The following is a 16,928-nucleotide window of genomic DNA, read 5'->3' on the forward strand; positions in this document are numbered from 1 at the left end:
TCGCTAGCTGCTTTTAGCAGCATTGCACACGCTAGGCCGCCGCCCTCTGGGAGTGTATCTTAGCTTAGCAGAACAGCGAATGAAAGATTAGCAGAACTGCTACTAAATAATTCCTTGCAGTTTCTGAGTAGCTCCGGACCTACTCACAGACTGCGATCAGCTCAGTCCGTTTAGTTCCTGGTTTGACGTCACAAACACGCCCTGCGTTCGGCCAGCCACTCCCCCGTTTCTCCAGACACTCCCGCGTTTTTCCCTGACACGCCTGCGTTTTTTAGCACACTCCCGGAAAATGCTCAGTTACCACCCTCAGAAACGCCCTTTTCCTGTCAATCATTCACCGATCAGCAGTGCGACTGAAAAGTGCCGCAGGATCCACAGCAAAACTGCTAAGTTTTTAGTTAAATAACTTAGCGCATGCGCCCTGCGTGCCTTACGCATGCGCAATTAGCAACAAATCGCAGCATAGCGAAAATTGGCAACGAGCGAACAACTCAGAATGACCCCCACTACTCTGTATAGTTTATAGCATGCAAATTATAAATGTCACGTCAATGCTGATTGGTTGCCATGGGCAACTTCTCCACTTCTATCACTGCTTAGTACATGGGAGGTGTACTAAGCAGCGATAAAAGTGGAGAAGTGAGCCAGTGGAGAAGTTGCCCAGGGCAACCAATCAGCATTGACGTAACATTTATAATTTACATACTATAAAAGTATACAGAGCAGCTGATTGGTTGCCATGGGCAACTTCTCCACTGGCTCTTTTCTCCACTTTTATCACTGCTTAGTACATGTCCCCCAAACTGTGACAGGTGAAACACAAAATTAGGGGTAGATGTACCAAACCTTGGCGAGAGATGAAGTACCAACCAATCAGCTCCTAATTGTCAATGTACAGACTGTTTAAATAAAATGACCGAAGCTGATTTGTTGGTACTTTATATCTCACCAAGTTTTGATACGTCTCGCCCTTACATAGTCACATGCAGTTAAAGTCACCTCATAAAATACAGTTCTAGTTAATACTGCAATGTCGTTCGCGGGAGCAATAACATTTAAAAAAAAAAAGTTAACTACAAGAGATGAAAAAGAATGGACTTTCCAGCTTCTACCAAGGGGGTTAGGAATTATGGACTTGGCAGCATGGAAATCTCTAACTATCTGCCTAGCAACAAAACAGACACATACACACACACACGTTCTTGTCTGATGGATGAAACACAAATAAAAGGAATCAACAGACAATCCTTACCTTTATGCCGAGCAAAGTAGCGGCCCAGGATGATAAGAAGGCAAAGCATAGCGAAGACCACCACAGCCACAACGCCCCCGATTACTGCATGATCTACAGCAAGGGGTCCTTCTTCTCCTGCCCGGGTATCTGTGCCAGCAAGACATGGGTTAGGAGTGTGGGGAACAAGGAGTCATGGGGACAAGCACATAAAATTACCACGGCATTAAAATGGTCTGAGGACATCTCACTTTTGAAATATGTTTGTTGTTTTAGAGAATCACAAAGGACCAACAATTTGAGAGATGAAGTGTGTCCTTAGTGAACTGTACACAAGTGTGTGTGTATGTGTGTGTGTGTGTGTGTGTGTGTGTGTGTGTATACAGGTTGAGTATCCCATATCCATATATTCCGAAATACGGAATATTACGAAATACAGACTTTTTTGAGTGAGAGTGAGATAGTGAAACCTTTGTTTTTTGATGGCTCAATGTACACAAACTTTGTTTAATACACAAAGTTATTAAAATATTGTATTAAATGACCTTCAGGCTGTGTGTATAAGGTGTATATGAAACATAAATGAATTGTGTGTATGTACACACACTTTGTTTAATGCACAAAGTTATAAAAAATATTGGCTAAAATCCCCTTCAGGCTGTGTGTATAAGGTGTATATGTAACATAAATGCATTCTGTGCTTAGATTTAGGTCCCATCACCTTGATATCTCATTATAGTATGCAATTATTCCAAAATACGGAAAAATCCGATATCCAAAATACCTCTGGTCCCAAGCATTTTGGATAAGGGATACTCAACCTGTGTATATATATATATATATATATATATATATATATATATATATATATTTATATTTATATTATTATTTTTTTAAGTGTGTACATATGGCAGTCTTAGGAACTGTATCGACATGTTGACTGTTTTGGTAGTGCCATATATAGTGCCGCAGTAATTTCATACATTTTAAAGTTGTAAGGAAATGTAGAAGAAATAAAATATAAGTTATGACAAGACACTGGATGATTAGTATACTATATTATCAGGTTATTAAAATGATTACACATGAATGCAAGCATGACTCCAGTAACTAATAAATACTACCTATCAGACACATGCCACTGGGGTATGACACAACGTAAAGTGCTAATCTGACGAGTTCCAATTTAAAGATCAAAAATGACAGCTTTTTACGATCTCAGTTTCAGAATTGTATGAACACATATTTCTTGATTTTATAATCTTTCAACACTTTTCTTCTGTTAAATTAGCAAAAACATACATAGCACACTCCTATCAGCCATTTATCCGTATATGTGTTACCAACTAAGCCAGCTGCCACATGCTGCTTGCCTAGTTCCAAAATGCAGCGGAAACTGTTAAGGTTTTGCGTTTTGGCCCAGCGTGTATGCACAGCGATGATGGCTGACATTGCTGGGCTGAAAAGCGCTCAGTGCATACACACTGAGCACTTTTCCCCCCTGCCCAGCGATGTCAGCGGGGGTGAGCGGACTTCCATTGCAGGACGCTATGGAAAGCCGCTCACCCCGCCGTTCATCTACTGGTAATACCAGTAGATGAACGGCGCAGCGATGAAGCGGGAGCACGCATCAGCGTTCACCGCTTGAGCATACACACACCAAAAGTGATCTGCTTTCAGCTCAAAATCGCCCAGTGTGTATGGGTCCTAAGCCTTTTAACCAAAATGTTTTGCTTTTACAGCTTGGATAAGAAATCTACATACAGGAGATGTTAAACACCTAACACTGTAATGGTTCTCTAAGTGTAAACAATATTAGCTGTGCCCGTCTATTTACTAAGCCTTGGATGGAGATAAAGCGCACGGAGATAAAGTACCAGCCGATCAGCTCCTAACTGTCATTTTTCAAACCCAGCCTGTGACATGGCAGTTAGTAGCTGATTGGCTAGTCACTTACCTCCGTGCACTTTATCTCCATCCAAGGCTTAGTAAATAGACCAGTAAGACATGTAAGAATTATACTCATTAGTAGTTACATTTTAGATATAACTTGATGTGGGACCTGACTACAAAAGGTTAACCTGTTAGTCTACTGCATGCTCACCTAAAACTATCTGGTGACTTGTAATAGCCTTATAATGTATAGTACAGAACATTGACACACTTCTGAATTGTACGGGTTAATGGGGGTCATTCCGAGTTGATCGTAGCTGTGCTAAATTTAGCACAGCTACGATCGTAAACTCAGACATGTGGGGGGCCGCCCAGCACAGGGGCCCCGCATGTCAGTCCGCCCCCCCTCCTGCCTTGCACAAATACAAAAGCATCGCGCAGATCCGATGCCTTAGTATTTGAGGAGTAACTCATGACCAGCGCAGCTCCTGCGGCTGGCCGTGAGTTGCTCGTTGCTCCCGCTGGCTGCAGCGTGACACGTCACGCAGCCGCCGCGGCCCCCTACCCCCAACGGTCCGGCCACGCCTGCGTTGGCCGGACCGCTCCCCCTAAATGGCAGCTTAACGCTGCCGTTCAGCCCCCTCCCGCCTAGTGACCGCCTCTGTCTCACAGTATTGTAAGAGACAACATGGCATAAAAAAATTGAAAAGGAATATAGAGTCATTGATATTGAGTAGATATAGGACAGTGACCGAACAGTCCAGTTTTACCCCAAAATTATACTTCTAGGGGAATTCAATTAGCTGCGGTAATTTACTGTGGTCTAATTGATACCCTGGAGCTATTCAACTAGTCCAGAAGGCAGCATGCAGACTGCACTTAACGGGGATCGATAACTTACCTGTTTTCAGGTGTTGCGACTGTGTTAGCTCATAGGTCTGGAAACTTATTCCAAATTCTATGTGTTAACACCAGAAAACAGGCTAATTTAAAGTGCAAGAAAAAAGGGTCTCTACTTGAATAGCCCCAGGCGTTAGATCAAGGCTATCCTCTTTTTCACCCCCATTAAATTAATGGGTCTAATTGCATCCCCCCTTAGTGTTATCTATATAATATAATCAGAGTGCACTTGCTAACATCTGATCATTCAACATACAAGCCTGACCCCAGGAGAACATTGCTGTGTGACATACAGTATAGCTCACCAAGCAATTTTTACCCTTGCAATTTGGATGGCCCAACATACACTATGTAGCACTTAGGGGGTTATTCGGAGATGGGAAGTAATTTCTCAGACCCTGGGTGTTTGTACGCAGCGGCTGTGCAAAGTTATGCTGAAGCTGCAGGAGGTGTTTAGTTTACACTAGACGCCCACGCCGGCTTGTCTGACCCGCTGCTGAAGTCAACTGCGTGTCCACTGGACATCTGAGTAATTTTCTCAGGTTACTCAAGAAGTCTGGCAAAATAACGCTGCCGGAGCCAAGCACGCAGCCACTGGTTTCGGCACACCCAGAAAACTGGGCCGACACTCCAGTTTTCGGGGACGCATCCTGGCCCTACTCCCATATGAAGGCAGCATGTCCGTCATGCTGTGGCGTTTGGGGCACTGCGAGTGACATTGCATCCCCAGCCCAGCACAGGTTGGGTTCCGTGCAGATCAGAAAAAATCTGAGATTAACGTAAATGCCTAACACCCCTCCCCCACCACCACCTGACCCTAACCTTCTCCTCCTGCAGCCTAACCATAATTCTATTACTTAGTTCAAGATATCAGCATTTTCACCCGTCGGTATCCCGCCGCCGATATTCTGACAATCGGCACCATCAGGATGCTGACTACATCCTTTTTGAATCACAGAGCTACAGAAAATCATGTTGACCATAGTACCATACAAACGGCATGAGCCCTGCCCAAAGGACTTCCTGACCGGCAAATGGCACTGTGCTAGCATGGCTAGAACTCTTATGATGGACTAGCTGTGCTGGTTTATAGAACGGCAATCAGCAGTGAAAGGTGAAGTTATAAGATGCCATTGCAAACTCCTTAAGGTTCTCTTCATAACTACAATTGTAAAAATTGACATTAATGTAATCTTATAAAAAAGTTATATCCAATACAAATGCTTAATTTGCATATTACTGAAACGTGCCTACATTCACATTTTACTTGCATGTAAAGCAGACACATGCAGAAACTGCTGCGATCATCACACCATCAGCTGGCTAAACTGCAATATAAATGAGCACAACTGTTCTAAACACATCACATGCTTAAATGAAGAGGTATGATGTACTTAAGCAAGGAATAGTTCAGTGATGTACTATTGAGAGTCTCGGCTGATAGATTTGTCATTTACAGGTCCAGGCTGCACTTCTCTGAGCAGCGACCCTAATGCTAAGTGACTGTTATTGATCCGTGTCCTGATGGGTACAGGTAAGATAGTTCACTGGGGACAGATGATTTAAAATATCTATTCATGCGGTTCACCCAGCCCCGGCAACAAGGCACCAGTGTGGAGTGGGGAACACAGGGGTTGAAAGACACTTTAATTAAGTCTGTCAGGAGAGACGTTTTTCCCAATTTATAGAAAAAAAAATGAAAAAATCTCCCAAATCTAATTATTATGTAACGTCACATACGCAGGCAGAAATGTCAGAGTACAGACCCAATTGTAGAAACTTCACTGACTTACATTCCTTCCCTTTAACTCTTCCTCTTCCCTTTAGCTTTCACACAGAAACCCACTTCTTACACAAAACCGTACAAACCAACATAGCTCAACATGTGACCTTTCATAATGTTCCATGTAACACCTCTTATGTATACAAACCACCACGTTAGAAGACTATTCATATCCACATTCATCCCTCTATAAGCAGTGGTACTGTGCCACAGCCGGATAGCCGACATTCTACAGTGAACGCACAGTGTGATAATAAACAGGTACTGCAGCAGGCTGGTCCATGAAGGGTGTAGTATATTATGCCGGTGCTTGCGTGCAGGCAGTGGGGTGAGCGCAAAAGAGCCCCTTGCAGGCACGGTGATTTATTCTCCCTCTAGGGGTGTTGTGGACACCCCAAGAGGGAGAATAGTTGTCGGTATGCCGGCTGTCGGGATTCTGGCGTTGGTATGGTGAGCGCCGGGATCCCGACAGCCGGCACATCAAATGCCTCCCGTCCATGAATGACAGGTGAGATGTTCAGACCAGCCAGTGGTTAACCTACTGTTTGGTCTATATGTACACTACACACTGCAGCTCTAACCGCAAAATGGTATATTTATTATGCTACATGGAAAATGTTCTGTTCCTTTTGCGATCTGTGTATTTAATAAAGTGGAGAAGTTTCTATCCATTTATATGCAATCTGTCACCGGGACAGTCCATGTGAAATAAGGCTGTCCCGGGGAGCTCGTCGCGACCAATGTGATCGATATGTTTGCAGTTTGTGCGCAATTTGCCAACTCGCACACATAGAGGGAGAATTTTTTTTTTTTTAAAGCGCTGTCAAGTTTTAAAGAGTATTTTATTTTAAATTTTTTTTTTTTTTTTAAACCACCAAATTATATACATCCACATTAAATACCAATCCTAAAGGTCTCTATAATTAATAGATCCAACAAATTTTTTTTTTCTGCCTATTGTTCTATATAAATATTGGGATTCAACACCCCAATTATTTGAGGGCAGCAGTCCGTTTTAAGAGGAATTGAACTAAAAGTTCTGTGGGATTTGGGTAATTGACACACACAATTCAGTATAGCGCTTTCTTATTATTTACACATAGAGGGAGTCCTGCTGACAAAGAGCCAAGGAAGCAATGCATCTTGGGACACAGAAGGATGAAGCATCTCACGCGACTGCAGCAAAGGTAAGGAAAAGTATAACGAATGCCATTGAGAGATGTTTGTTTACATATAAATATAGTCTGGCTGCAGCTACCATTACAGCCTATGGGTGCTGCACAATCTACGGAGATGGCTGATAAATCATAGAAATCAGGGATTAATAAGGATTTTCCTAGAAACGTAAATATGGAGTGATCAGAACTTTCTCTGGCTAAAATGCTGGAGAAAAGCAATGATTTTGTTTACTAAACAGACCCCAAGGACCATAAGAATGGTGACCACTACCTACAGCAGGCATGTCCAAACTGCGGCCCTCCAGCTGTTGCGAAACTACACATCCCAGCATGCCCTGACACAGCTTTGGCATTCTCTGACAGCAAAACTGTGTCAGGGCATGCTGGGATATGTAGTTTCACAACAGCTGGAGGGCCGCAGTTTGGACATACCTGACCTACAGAGACAATAAGCGTGTAGTTTTAGGGGTATGGGACTCAGGGCAGACACCAAGTAGGTCGACACCTATTGGTCGACAGTGACTAGGTCGACACTGGAAATAGGTCAACACAGCCATTGGGTCGACACAAACAAAGGCCGACATGTAAAAAGGTCGACATGGGTTTTTCTGGTGTCGTTTTCTTTGTTAAGTGACCGGGAACCCCAATCAGTGCACAGTGTCCCCTCACATGGCTCACGAAAGGTGCCTTGCTCCGCTACTGCTGCGCTCGGCACAGGTTACCGTTCGCAATCGTAGTCCACGGGGATCATAAAGTATGAAAAAGTAAAAAACCTCATGTCGACCTTTTTAAATGTCGACCTTGCTTATGTAGACCTATTTCTAGTGTCGACTTAGTCACCGTCGACCAATGGGTGTCGACCTAAGTGGTGTCGACCCAGAGTCCGGATACCAGATTTAGGGGTACATTTACTAAGCAGTGATAAGAGCGGAGAAGTGAGTCAGTGGAGAAGTTGCCCATGGCAACCAATCAGCACTGAAGTAACATCTAAAATTTGCATACTATAAAATTATACAGAGCTGCTGATTGGTTGATGGGGAAACTTCTCCACTGGCTAACTTCTCCGCTCTTATCACTGCTTAGTAAATGTCCCCCATAGTTCTCATTGTAAAGCGCAACAGAAAATGTGGCGCCATATATGTAATAGTTAATAAATAATAAACAGAGCCTTGTCACCTGTATATGTTAAATTTATTTTGTGAGTTATTTCCTTGTTAGTACATAACACCCCTTAGAGGTAATTTCTTTATAAATATGTATGGGATTTACAATACTAAATATTATTTATTGTTTGTTTTAAAAGTATTATTTCTTTGTTACAGTATTTGAGGCCCCATGCTTAAAATATACAAAATTTCATGTAATACTTACCCCGGTATTCCGGCACACTGCCTCTGGCATTCCCGGTCTCAGACTGTTTAACCATACTCAATATCCAGGTACAATGGAAGACAGACAGACAGACAGACAGACAGACAGACACAGACACAGACACAGACACACACACACACACACACGTGCAATTTACCAAGCACCTTGAAAAATCCAGATGACTTACCACATATTTGCTAATGTATGCAAAGGTGACTTCTGTGTTGTATTAATCTATCTTTTTGCTAGTGGACTGTTGTAGGGAGGATTCTGTGCCCCCCTCCCAAAATCCGTGCACTTTGGGGCCAATGCAGAAGTGATTGTAAGTCAGTTTTGCAGATGGATCTTATATACATATGGGCAACTAAGCTGGCCTCACAATAAACCATAAGTATTCAAATTGTATGTCAATTTTCCTCACAAAATGATGCATTTTTCACAATTTGATATATTTAGGGAGACATTGGGGCTGATCGTGTAGGGGTGTACACCAGGGTCATCCGGTGAGGTAAATGGCTGGGGGAGGCACTGGCTAGAACCAGAGAAAGGTTTACGCACAATAAATGAGCCAATGGGTTAATGTGCGCATTATGCAAAGGTGCAGCAGCATAAACATAAACAGAGATGTGCGGAAAAGATCTGCACATCTCTATGGCGGGTGAGGCACTGCCTTATCTGCATAGACTTTTTACTTCAGAGTTTGGACTATTAAAATGATTAGAATAACACAAAGAAGATATTTCTAATATAATCTTTGTATTTTTCATATACTTTATACAGTCAAAACTGTGGCACAAACGTATGACAGAAAAGGCACTGCCTCACCCCACTGCACATCACTGGTGTACACGCCCACATGGTAATGGCCACACCCACATAAGACTGGTCACACCTCCTCTGCTTCTCTTATTAGGCCATCAAATATATGCAGCCTGAGGCATATCTAGCCCTTAATCCATCCCTGAATAGACATATGCACAGATATAAATCAAACTTCTGTTGCATTCCTGATTTTGGCCCACCAGTACTTATACCAGAGTGAATCCACATCCAAACAATGAACAGAAATGAGGCTTCCGGTTTTGCATTTGTAAGTAAAATGCTTGCCATGTAAACCACAGCTCCCATTATCTGCCTACATTATTTATTTGAGCATAACACTTACACATTAAATGATATTTCAGGGAAGCCAGTGTTAAAATCTGTTTTGTGCAGTATTTAGTGATATGCATGTCTTATTGGCCTTTTCTGAATTCTAGAAATGTATTGCAGAAAGATTAAGCTTATTGTGAGGAGCTCTGATAACAAATACCAAACAAAATGTATGAAAATATAATAACCAAAAAATAATCCAGCGGAGCAGAGGTCGGCGTGACAGCCTCACATGACAAATGCCACATTATTCACATTACTTGCAAATCCTAATATGCTGTTTTAGAAGAACATTGAGCTTATTCTCCCCAGTTCCACTGCGGAGAAAACAAATGCTGAAGCTTATGAATATTCTGGTGATGCAGAGGTAGATATTAGAGTAGAAGAGCAGAGAGAGGACAGGTAGGAGGTGGAAACCGGTGAAGAGCAAGACCAAGCATAGCGGCAGCCAGAGGTGCTTCTAAACTTGGTGCCTGTACAGCGGAAACACAGAGCACAGCTGACATTTAGCAGGAAACCAGTAATTCTCTGTAACCTAGAACTCTGCAACCTCCATAATTGCTACATTATGTCAGCCCTGCAATCTATTTCTTAATGGCAGAAAAATCGGTGCCAGCATCACTGTTCTACCACCACCTTCAAGCTCACGTACCATGTACCCCATTATCAAATTGCTGCAAGTCGCATTGTTCAATAAATATCAGACATGAAATTCTTCTGGTCTAATAGTAGGAATAAAAGTTTCACAATGAGCCATCAACTGCGACAATGTCAACGAGTCACTCCACAAATTCCTTAATTAACATGAGCAACAATAACCTGGTACAGAAAAGGATTTACTAACTTGTAATCTAAATTTATAGGTCAACACAAGATAATTATTAGTTACTGTCGGCTCTAAAATTGTATTAAACTCTAGCACTGGTCTTTCACTTTTATAAAGTACAGTGTATATCAGGGCTGACCACACCAGTCCTCGAGATCTACCAACAGTTCACATTATCCAGACCACCTAGCTGGTGCACAGGTGTAGTCATTACTAATTAAGATGTGGTACATTCATTCCTAACTGACAATTCTAGAGATCTCCAGGAGGCCTGGAAAACATGAACTGCTGGTAGATCTTGAGGACAGGTTTGGCCAGCCCTGGTGTAGAGGATGTGTAATATATATATGTAAAATTTAGCATAAATATATATGTTTATATCCTAAATAATAAAAGGCTAATGCTGCACCTCACCTCTATGGGGGAATTCAAGTGTTTTGTGTGCTGGGGGGCACTAGATGGTGCTCAACGGAGCAATTCAATAGTTGATCAGTTTGGGCAACATTACTGTTGTTCCATCATTTTAACTTGCTGGTAACTACAATATATAATGACTGTGTTCCTTGTGCGCTATTTACAATATGTAAAGAATTCAGAACGCAATTGGTGTTGATATGGATAAATTATTGAAATAATCTGTTATCAAGCTGCTTCCCTCAAAAAGGCCTCTTGCCACAGCAGGCCTATAAAGATAAATATAAATAGTTGTTTTTTGATATGAGCTCTTAATTTGATGGATATTGCCACTTATGATGTGAAATGAGGATGTACTAGTATACCTTTCAAAAATACACCCTAAGTTTAAAAACCTTTTATTTTTAAAAATACAATTAAAAATATTTTTCAAGAATTCATATCATACACATTCTTTTATACAAAAAGCAATTCTTATTTATGCAATGATTATATGTTTATAAGATGTTAATAAAAACTGTTTCACCCAACGCGTTTCGTCTGTGGCGACTTCTTCATAAGCAACAGCTATTTACCACTGATGGGTGAGGGAAGTTAACAAATCACCGAATTAAATGCCACCATTATAAAATAAATAAAAAAAAAAAAATAGTTCACTCAATAATAAATATAACTACAGCTTCGTCACTTATATACATAAAAAAATTCAAGAAAAGTAGCTAATGACAGTGGTTTTCTAAAGAAGTATGTTGCTAAGGCAACAATCAATATCTGAGACTGATACATATGTGATTTTTATTCCCTAATTAAACCAGTTACATAACCTTGTGACTGGTTCCTCCTATATGAATATAGTTATGTGAACCAGCATTTAAAGTAGATAGAGGCGCGGCCAGTACCAAGAGACCACGTCACCATGGTAACGATCCCTCCAAATAGAGACCGAGGGTTAACTAGCACCTAATGCAGAGAGAGGCGCGGCCAGCACTGTGAGACCGTGTCTCCATGACTATGATCCCTCCAATTAGAAACTGCGATTGCCCCCACATGACCGGGCTTGAACGCGGTCACATGATCAGTGCAAAGACATCACGCATCCAAAAGGAGGCTAGAAACACTACCAGGAAGCATAGATTCCACCCCTGGGGCGCAAAACGGACTGCTAAGCCCGTTTATATATTGTAAGAATGACCCACTGACCGCCAATGATAAATTAAGAGCTTAAAGATTAAAAACCATTGCTATTAGAGTATAAAAAGGAAATGAAATGTAAAAATAAGGAGCATTTAATCAACTTGAAACAGTTGTCAAACAGGAAGTGATGTAATTGCCCAAGGGGGTTAAATAGAGAGCCTGTTTGGACTCAGTCCCTCTGCATTTGGATTCCAGACCGTACAGATGTGACTGACGATTGCTGGTAAACTCAACACCTGCTATATAAATGTGATGTAAAATCAATTAGGCCCATTAGGTTAAATTAATTTAATCTTTTAATTAGGTCATAATTAAGATCTGGACAACTGTTATACCTTAAAATCTACTGAAAAATCTATTGAAGATTATTGGTGTCAGTATTTACTTCTATGTTTTACAACACACCTAATTGTTTAAGAAACAAATATAAAATATTAATTTTAGATTATAGGATCCTCAAGAAATTAAGTTAATTGCCATTTATTAATAGAATCCATACAAGACTGTCTTACACATCCTTTTATTAAGTACTCTACTCACTTTAGAAGGCTCATATTTGAGCCGGAAAAAATAAAATAAAAAATAAAATATAATATTCAAATGAATTTCTTTATCCATTTAGGTAAAATTGTTTACTATTACTTACAGTGTGATTCCCACTAAGAATGAGAAACTTTTCTTGTTACCAAATTATGAAAGTCCAATAATTTTGGCAAATAGTAAGTATGTCCCAAAAACTGTGGAGCCTTTCAATTGATGAACATTATTTAATATATTAATTATGTAAATTATGTGAAAAATTTATTGTTTTATTACTGACAAAGTTTAGCAAAAATAATGTAATCCACTTCAATAAGTATTATTGTGATTGTTTTATAAACAATCTCTAGTGACCTTGTATAATAGTTTTTTCAATGAATGGTTATATTTAAAAAATTACATTTAATAAAAAATATTACATGTATATTTTACTTTTTACTTTCTATATAAATGTGCTGTATATAAATATTTTTTTCTCCTTATACCCAAAGACACTCCTAAAGAAGCCGCCACAGACGAAACGCGTTCGATTAAACAGTTTTTTATTAACATCTTATAAACATATAATCATTGCATGAATAAGAATTGAATGGTCATGTTAAACCCTTAAACATTTGATTTTTGCTTTATGTATAAGAGAATGTGTATGAAATGAATTCTTGAAAAAGATTTTTAATTGTATTTTAAAAATAAAAGTTTTTTAAACTTAGGATGTATTTTTGAAAGGTATTTGAAAGGTACATCCTCATTTCACATCATAAGTGGTAATATCCATCAAATTAAGAGCGCACCTCAAAAAACAAATTATATATATATATATATATACATACATATAATATATATATATATATATATATACATACATACACACACACACACACACATGCATACATACATACACACACACACACTGATAAACAAAGGCAGCGGGACTCAGGGATTTGTTGTATAGAAGCTGTATTAAAACTAATGTTATGCAATGGTAACCAACATTTTTTGGGGGCCTTTTTTAAGGTGAAAAAAAGGGGTCGCTAAAGCCCCGAAACGTCGGTTTCCATTGCATAGCATTATGCTTTAATACAGCTTCTATACAACAAATCTGAGTGCCGCTGCCTTTATCAGTGCATCCAGTTTACAGAGGGCACCGGGTGTCATTTCTACCAATACAGGAAAGTTTATACACATATCTATCTATCTATCTATATTATTTTTGCTATCTTAATTATAACCTTAGGGGTATATTCAATAAGAGTCGGATCCATTCCGACATGCAGTTGGAATGGGTCCGACAACCCCTATTCAATGGACGGCCAAATATCCGACTGTCGCATTTGGCCATACACAGGGTCCTGTGCTCAGTGGCGTAAGTTCGTCCCAGTAGCCCGGAGGCGAGATAAATATTGGTGCCCCCCCCCCCCCCTATATTTATATAAGTGTGTGTGTGTAGTGTTCTGAAAACCCCCCCGTATATACTGTATATATACATTTAATTGTCTTTTATTTTAAATCACACATTTCTTAGCAGTCATACCCAGGAGTAGAACCCATGGCCTGTTACACTGACAGCAGGCACTTTACTAATGGAGCTATTTGCTCCTGTATAGGAAGCAGGAGAATTCTTACTATACGAAGTTAAGTGTAATTGTCAAAGAAGTATCTTCATGTAGTTAGAATTCTCATATTTCCTATACAGGAGCAAATAGCTTCATCAGTAAGGTGTCTGCTTCCAGTGTAATAGGTCATGGTTTCTAATCCCGGGTATGACACTTGTAAAATGTGCATCTAAAGTATAATAAAAAGGGTGTGATTTGTAAGGTACAGGGATCAGTGAGGCAATTGGCTACTGATAAGAGAGTATCAGCTATCAACTTAATTTAATGATGTCACAGAATGGGGGGAGAGGTGCCCCCTTCAGAGCAGGAGCCCGGTGGCAGATGACTCCGTTGCCTCCCAGAGTTCTGCCTCTGCTGCTGACAGTGACTGCGGATGCGCTGACAGCAGCGGCCAGGGGTGCAAATGGCAGAAGGGAGATTAACAGCGGCAAACATGAGCGGGACGGCAGCGGGGGGAGCTGAGATCGGCAGCCGGATGGGATGAGCTGGCTGCAGGGGGACATGTCTACGGCGGCGGGGGGAGGCTCTGCAGAGAGAGAGAGAGGTGCCTGTGGGCGGCTGGGGGAGCTGAGATCGGCGGCCAGCGGGAGGAGCTGGTTGCGGGGGGACATGTCTGTGGCCGGGGGACGGCCAGGCACCTCTCTCCCTGCAGCACCTCCCCCCGCCGCCGCAGACATGTCCCCCCACCGGCTGCCAATCTCAGCTCCCCCAGCCGCCTGCAGAAAGGGGGCCAAAACCTGTCGGATTTGGCCCCATTTCCGACAGAAGCACTCGGATCGGCGGCTATTCCGCTGATCCACGTGTTTTCCGACAAGTTGGGAATTCCCAACTTGTCGGAAAAAATCAGCCGATATTGAATAGGTCGGAACCCCTTCCGATCTATTTCTGCCGGAAGCAGCTGTCTTTCCGACAGTTATTGAATACACCCCCTAGTCTACATTATTGTTTTATTTTCCAACATCCATAAATATAATTCACTGTAGATTCTGTAGAATTACTACTACAAACCACTAACTTCCATTCTAAAAGCAATACAGGTACTAACCTTTGTTACACAGTGGTATATACAGCATAATACAAACACTATTCTACAGTAATTAGAACACAGAATACAAATAAAACATCTAAAACCACACGATAGGCAAATTGAAAATACATTTTTTTTTTTTTTTCATTTTATGGCTGAAGTAGCCTGACAAAGCAATTTTAATCAGGCACCAGTTGATGCATTTGTTAAAATCAATGACGTTGCCTTTCATTTGAAGAGTGAACATAATTATAGTTTATCAAGCTACGGCAGCAACAACATTTTAGAAAAAGGGTGTTTGTCAGGATATTCATAGAATACAATAAAGGGTCATAAATGTTCTGCTAAAGTAGCTTTGAGGCAGGAGGCTTCAAACGTCATGAAAAATCGGAGATAATAAAAGACAATATTGGCCTATGAATTTCTGTACGGTACTAAGCTATTGTTCCACACCTACACAGACTACCGTTTGTGAGGGACAAGGCTGTAGCCAGCAGAAATTGGTGGCTGTCCCTCAAAAGCCTGGACTCTTAGCAGGTACTATATGGGATCTTTTACCTGACAAAATGGTTTCCAGAGAGTTGCGACAATCAGAACCATAAAATATAATTCAATAATTGCGGCTCAGTGATCATGTAATATAGGCTGACAAGAGCATACACTGGGAACAAAGCAAAAATAAAAAAACCTTGCACATTGGTAAAACCATGCTGCACTGCAGGTGGGGCGGATGTAACATATGCAGAGATTAAGATGTGAGGGGGCGTGGCCAAACTGAAATCTACATTGCAATATAAAAATAAAGCTGCCCAGCAATGGTGGGCTACATGCAAAAGCAGCCAGAATTTACCCTGCATGCAAAAAAATAAAAATAAACTTTTTTTTTTGCTTTGCTCCAATCTCAGCTTCTCTGTTTTTGGTTTTACTGGAGTATTGCTAAGTAATATAATGCAGACACCAATGCTGTGAATAGAGCAGGGAACGTCTGGGCCGTAGTGTTCTACATTAAAGATAAATAATGTATGTGGAAACACCTTAATCCAGAGTATTCCAAATGACAGATTCTCTACACGTATATAGTCAGTAATACCACTAGATGTGGCTAGTCTTTTGTCTGAGGGGGAGGTGGTTAAGGTGCTGGCTGTTGGGATCCTGGCAGTCGGAATACTGACGCTCAAATCCCGACAACTGTCAGAATGCAGACACCGGAATCTTGACAGGGTCAGGAGACTGATGCCAGAATCCCGACAGCTGGCATCACAACCGTAATAATAAGCTTAGGCGCCACCCGAGATGTGTGGGAAGGAAGGGTTAAGGATAAGGGGTAGAGGAAAGGGTGAAACATACTTAACTTGCCCGTCGGAATTTTAAAGAACGAGATGCCAGCATCCTGTCCAGCGGTCAATCATACTGAACCCGTCTAAGGAACCAACGGTTCTAGGGCACCTACAGCAGAACACTGAATAGTGAGATTTCTCTCATCCAGTGTTTTTAATGACTCCATGGCGCCCCCACACATAATACGCTGATATAATGGAGAAGCAGCCAGCAGCTTCTTAGATGTAGAACTCCCGGCTGCTGCTCCTATGACATCACATCCAAACACTAAACCCCAGTCCTAGGAGCAGAGTATACCACTGAACCTGCTAAAGGGAAAAAGCAGAAGAGGTGAGAGTGCATGCCCTATGGAGGCTGGCACCCACCTAGTGTATATGATTGTAACACAGATTTCCAGCACTGAAAGCTCTCACGTTTATAAATAGTACTAATAAATGACAGGTAGTAAGTAGCCTGAAGGGTGTACAG

General features: G+C 41.2%; 1 protein-coding gene across 5 annotated transcripts in view; it reads right to left on the bottom strand.

Annotated features, from left to right (window-relative positions):
• The window catches only part of CADM1 (cell adhesion molecule 1), a 452,911-nt gene that overhangs the window by 4,311 nt on the left and 431,672 nt on the right, over positions 1 to 16,928 (bottom strand). For all 5 annotated transcript variants that reach the window (XM_063943276.1, XM_063943275.1, XM_063943277.1 and 2 more), the window contains one exon: positions 1,253 to 1,381. In XM_063943276.1, coding sequence (XP_063799346.1) covers positions 1,253 to 1,381 — 129 coding nt within the window. The remainder of the gene's footprint in view (positions 1 to 1,252; positions 1,382 to 16,928) is intronic.

Source organism: Pseudophryne corroboree, chromosome 10 (genome assembly GCF_028390025.1).
Source record: "Pseudophryne corroboree isolate aPseCor3 chromosome 10, aPseCor3.hap2, whole genome shotgun sequence".
In the NCBI taxonomy this organism is placed as follows: Eukaryota; Metazoa; Chordata; class Amphibia; order Anura; family Myobatrachidae; genus Pseudophryne; species Pseudophryne corroboree.